At 52.2% G+C, this 6,000-nt stretch overlaps 1 protein-coding gene across 4 annotated transcripts in view; it reads right to left on the reverse strand.

Moving 5' to 3' along the window:
- FH (fumarate hydratase) overlaps positions 1-1,419 on the reverse strand; it is a 162,986-nt gene extending 161,567 nt beyond the window's left edge. For 2 of the 4 annotated variants that reach the window (XM_069769434.1, XM_069769435.1), the window contains exon 1: positions 1,234-1,418. In XM_069769434.1, coding sequence (XP_069625535.1) covers positions 1,234-1,347 — 114 coding nt within the window. In that variant the 5' untranslated portion in view covers positions 1,348-1,418. Of the gene's footprint in view, positions 1-1,233 lie in introns of all 4 variants that reach the window. The other 2 variants (XM_069769437.1, XM_069769433.1) reach the window with 2 other exon arrangements.
- Between the last annotated feature and the right edge of the window lie 4,581 nt (positions 1,420-6,000).

Raw genomic sequence — 6,000 nt, forward strand, 5'->3', positions numbered from 1 at the left:
GCTGACTTGCTATGAGTGCCGACCACTGGGTGGCGCTCACAGCCATAGAGGTCTCCAGGAGACCTCTGGTTGTCATGTCAACACACCGGTGACCTGGGATCACGTGACAGGGGTCAGTGGAGTGTGATTTCCGGCCCAATGGTCGGAAGCGCAATTTAAATGCGGCTGTCAGTTTGACAGCGGCATTTAACTGGTTAATAGCCGTGGGTGGATCGCGACTCCACCCGTGGCTTACAGCACATGTCGGTTGTTCAAAACAGCTGACATGTACTGGGAAAGATGTGGGTCACCGCCGTAGCCCACATCAAAGGGAGGGAACCTGACATCAGCGTAAATGGGACCAACCCCACAGCTCCGCGCACATGGGGCATATGTACTGTGCAGAGGGGTGGGGGGCTCTCAGACAGGAGGAGGAGGCGGGCTCTCAGACAGGAGGAGGAGGAGGCGGGCTCTCAGACAGGAGGAGGAGGCGGGCTCTCAGACAGGAGGAGGAGGCGGGCTCTCAGACAGGAGGAGGAGGCGGGCTCTCAGACAGGAGGAGGAGGCGGGCTCTGACAGGAGGAGGAGTCGGGCTCTGACAGGAGGAGGAGTCGGGCTCTGACAGGAGGAGGAGGCGGGCTCTCAGACAGGAGGAGGAGGCGGGCTCTGACAGGAGGAGGAGTCGGGCTCTGACAGGAGGAGGAGTCGGGCTCTGACAGGAGGAGGAGGCGGGCTCTGACAGGAGGAGGGGGCGGGCTAGCAGACAGGAGGAGGGGGCGGGCTAGCAGACAGGAGGAGGGGGCGGGCTAGCAGACAGGAGGAGGGGGCGGGCTAGCAGACAGGAGGAGGGGGCGGGCTAGCAGACAGGAGGAGGGGGCGGGCTATCAGACAGGAGGAGGGGGCGGGCTATCAGACAGGAGGAGGGGGCGGGCTATCAGACAGGAGGAGGGGGCGGGCTAGCAGACAGGAGGAGGGGGCGGGCTAGCAGACAGGAGGAGGGGGCGGGCTAGCAGACAGGAGGGACACTAATGCCTCTCACTCAGGTGACGGTGTGTCCGCAGACCCCTCACACCTCTGTGCACACACGCAGCCACCGGTACTATCTCCACATACAGGGGAGCGGGATACTCGGACACAAGGACTGACAGCAGCCGCCCCTCATGTGCTCCCTCTCCGGAGCCGCGCGTATGACAGCACACACGTCCCCAGAAGGTGACCTTTCCCGGCCAGTCAGGGGGCGGCACTGCTCCTTACCATCCTCACTGGGGGCGCTAGTGGCGGCCACTTGGACACTGCAGGCAGCAGACAATCTCCGCTCTGGGACGGGATGCGCCTCAAGCGCTGAAGGGAACTGAAATACCGACTCATGGCGAAATCCACCGCACTGACGTCCACACTGCAGGAGCGCAGCCTGCCGGAACCACGCCCCCTACGTCCCAGCAGCCAATCACTGACGGAAGGATGACGTCTGGCCAAGAGTTGCTCCTGTGATGGCTGACCTCAGAGGAAGAGGCGGGGCGAGCGACAGAGCGGCGCGCGCGGCAGAGCGGAGAGTAGCACGGCAAGGAGCTCCGTGCAGCGTACGTTCGTGCTAGTGAGGCTCCTGGTAGGCAGGGCGGCTCCTGGAGAATCACATGCCATGGATTCATAATGCACAGATAAGAATTCTAGGTAATAGTACAATGCCAAAGATTCCACTTCTTACATTAAATGAGTGACCTCAATAGCTGAGAGACCGGGCAGTGCAGTCATCCACGGTCTGCCACTGGGAATGTCGGGGCTAATACTGGCAATATTTTCTCTGCAGAGGCTCTACCCCTCAAACTGCCCACTGCCCCACCCCTCACATTCAGGCTATGTGCACACGCTGCGGATTACTCTGCGGATTTTTCCAGACTGATTTTGGTAAATCCGCAGGTAGACTGCACTGCAGATTTCCTGCGGAATTACCTCGGATTTACCGCAATTTTTTTGCGGATTTCACCTGCGGTTTGACACCTGCGCATTCCTATTGAGGAGCAGGTGTAAACCGCTGCGGAATCCGCACAAAGAATTGACATGCTGCGGAATAAACACCGCTACATTTCCGTGCCTTTTTTTCCGCAGCATGTGCACTGTGGATTTTGTTTTCCATAGGTTTACATGGTACTGTAAGGCCGGGTTCACACTGCGTTATGGTGGTGCGTTAAACGGACTATGTTACACCATGACATAATGCGGTGTAACACAGTCCGTTAACGCCGCCATTGAAAGCAATGTCGGATGCATCTCTAGCGCACGCCCACAGTGGGCGTGCGCTAGGGATGTGCCGTCATTGAGTGACGGGCCCTGAGACGCGGGCTGCAGCGTTTCTGGGTCCGTCACTGCTAGCGCAGATAGAGCTAGCAGCTGCACTGGCGCGATGCAAACGTCGGCACTTGCGTTACAGCAGCCCGTTAGCGTATGTGCTGAGCGGGCTGCTGCTAACGCAATATGAAACTAGCCTAAACTCAGGGAAAACAGCCGCTAATCCGCAACGTGTGTACATAACAGTTCCCATCACCAGATCACACATATAGCCAGCAGCTTTTGGTTTGGCCAAGAGAGTTTTTAAGCCGCCACCACAGCAAGGTAGACTCTTTTGGCCGAGCACTATTATATCCTATTAATCATTTATTAAAATATCCAATACAGTTTAGGTATATTTTTATTTATTTTTCATTTTTGAAAATGACCAATAATAAAACATACAAGGGACAAATACCACCGCACCATGACCAGACACCATATTACCACCACATAGAGACCTATAATACCACATACAAGGAACAAAGACCGCCACATCATGTCCAGAGCACATATTACCACCACAGTGACTGAATAATACCAGATACAAGGGACAAATACCACCGCATTATGTATAGACCACATATTACCACCACATAGTGACTGAATACTACAGTACCGATCATTAACCCCTTCATGACCAGGGGATTTTTCGTTTTTCCGTGTTCGTTTTTCGCTCCCCTCCTTCCCAGAGCCATAACTTTTTTATTTTTCCGTCAATTTGGCCATGTGAGGGCTTATTTTTTGCGGGACGAGTTGTACTTTTGAACGACATCATTGGTTTTAACATGTCGTGTACTAGAAAACGGGAAAAAAATTCCAAGTGCGGTGAAATTGCAAAAAAAGTGCAATCCCACATTGGTTTTTTGTTTGGCTTTTTTGCTAGGTTCACTAAATGCTAAAAATGACCTGCCATTATGATTCTCCAGGTCATTACGAGTTCATAGACACCAAACATGACTAGGTTATTTTATATCTAAGTGGTGAAAAAAAATTCCAAACTTTGCTAAAAAAAAAAAAAAAAAAATTGCGCCATTTTCCGATACTCGTAGCGTCTCCATTTTTCGTGATCTGGGGTCGGTTGAGGGCTTATTTTTTGCGTGCCGAGATGACGTTTTTAATGATAGCATTTCGGTGCAGATACGTTCTTTTGATCGCCCGTTATTGCATTTTAATGCAATGTCGCGGCGACCAAAAAAACGTAATTCTGGCGTTTCGAGTTTTTTTCCCGCTACGCTGTTTAGCGATCAGGTTAATACTTTTTTTTATTTGATAGATCGGGCAATTCTGAGCGCGGCGATACCAAATATGCGTAGATTTGATATTTTTTTTATTGATTTATTTTGATTGGGGCGAAAGGGGGGTGATTTAAACTTTTATGTTTTTTTTATTTTTTTCACATTTTTTTAAACTTTTTTTTTTAACTTTTGCCATGCTTCAATAGCCTCCATGAGAGGCTAGAAGCAGGCACAAGCCGATCGGCTCTGCTACATAGCAGCGATCTGCTGATCGCTGCTATGTAGCAGAATTGCACGTGTGCTGTGAGCGCCGACCACAGGGTGGCGCTCACAGCGACGGGCAATCAGTAACCATAGAGGTCTCAAGGACCTCTATGGCTACAATGGAGACGCATCGCCGACCCCCGGACATGTGACGGGGGTCGGCGATGACGTCATTTCCGGCCGCCCGGCCGGAAGCGGTAGTTAAATGCCGCTGTCTGCGTTTGACAGCGGCATTTAACTAGTTAATAGGTGCGGGCAGATCGCGATTCTGCCCGCGCCTATTACGGGCACATGTCAGCTGTTCAAAACAGCTGACATGTCCCGGCTTTGGTGCGGGCTCACCGCGGAGCCCTGCATCAAAGCAGGGGAGCCGGCATCGGACGGTATAGTACGTCCGATGCCGGTAAGGGGTTAATAAAAAAAAAACAATACTCACCAGTGACGTCTCTAGTTGAAGTCCTTCATCTTTTGCTTTTCATCTTCATCCACATTACTTCATTTTTTCCCAACTTCTAAACTACATCAGATGAAGAAAAAAAGTGACATAGTGTCGCTCTGCACAGTAACAGCACCGCCTCCCACATTTAAAACCGTACCCTCAAAAAATAAAATAAATGCATCACTGCAGTAATAATATCCCTTAATTAGCCCCAGGGCCGGTTTTAGGCAAAGTGGGGCCCTAGGCAAAGTTTAAAATGGGGCCCCAAATGCTATCATATTGCACATCATACAGAAGCATTTCGGTTGTATCTACATGCACTGATCTCAGGCCGCTAAACGAGTGTGATCGACAATACTGAAGTCGTTGGACGCTTGTTTCCCGGCCTCTTTCCACCGTCTGAGAAAGAATGAAGGGGACAGAACGATCACTTATAGATCACTAACAGATCCCCATACAGTATCATGTTAGCAGCACATCTACTGTTTACACCGGCGATGTGCTGCTGAGAACAAGGATTTTTATTCCGGCATAAACAATCCAATCACCCAATGAATATGCTGCATTTTGCTTGTTTAGTATAATACACCCCATAGTCCTCCATATAATATAATGTGCCCCATAGTCCTCCATATAGTATACAGCACAGCCAACAGTCGTATACAGCAGAGCCCCCAGTAGTATACAGCAGAGCCCCCAGTGGTATACAGCAGAGCCCCCAGTGGTATACAGCAGAGCCCCCAGTGGTATACAGCAGAGCCCCCAGTAGTATACAGCAGAGCCCCCAGTAGTATACAGCAGAGCCCCCAGTAGTATACAGCACTGCTCACAGTAGTATACAGCAGAGCCCCCAGTAGTATACAGCAGAGCCCCCAGTAGTATACAGCAGAGCCACCAGTAGTATACAGCACTGCCCACAGTAGTATACAGCACTGCCCACAGTAGTATACAGCAGAGCCCCCAGTAGTATACAGCAGAGCCCCCAGTAGTATACAGCAGAGCCCCCAGTAGTATACAGCAGAGCCCCCAGTAGTATATAGCGGAGCCCCCAGTAGTATATAGCAGAGCCCCCAGTTGTATACAGCAGAGCCCCCAGTAGTATACAGCACAGCTCACATCCCCCCTTCCCTCCCCGCCTCTCTCCTCCCGAGAATGGCTGCACAGACCAGAAAAAAAAAAAAAAAACACAAGCTCCTCACCTCTCCCCGAGCCCGCGCTGCTTCCTGCTCCTGTGTCGGCGGCACTGCCTGGGTCACAGTGAGTACGCGATGACGCGCGCCCGCTGTGTCAGAGGTAGAGCGGGGAATGATGGGAGAGGGAGCGTCAGGTGACACTCTCCTCCATCATTGCTTTGAACTGTACCGGCAGACGCCGGTATAGTTCAATGCGGTGGGGGAGTCGGCGCTGGCAGCAGGCGGGCCCCCCTGCCTCACAGGGGCCCCATAGCGGCTGCGTGACTTGCCGCTAGCTGGGGGCCCCTGGGGGAGTGGGGGCCCCAGGCAGCTGCCTGGTCTGCCTGCCCCTAATGCCGGCCCTGATTAGCCCTTATGGTAATAATATCTTCCATCCTGGCCCCCGTGTGTTTCATTCCTGGCTCCAGCCAAATGTTCTCCCTTCCTGGCCCTATTTGTTCTCCCATCCTGCCCTTATCAGTATCCATTCTGCCCCTATGTAATGTCCGATCCTGCCACATCTGTCCTGTGATCCTGCCCCATCTTTCCTGTGATCTTGCCCCATCTGTCCTGTGATTGTGCC

This window comes from Ranitomeya imitator, chromosome 5 (assembly GCF_032444005.1).
Source record: "Ranitomeya imitator isolate aRanImi1 chromosome 5, aRanImi1.pri, whole genome shotgun sequence".
Taxonomy (NCBI): domain Eukaryota; kingdom Metazoa; phylum Chordata; class Amphibia; order Anura; family Dendrobatidae; genus Ranitomeya; species Ranitomeya imitator.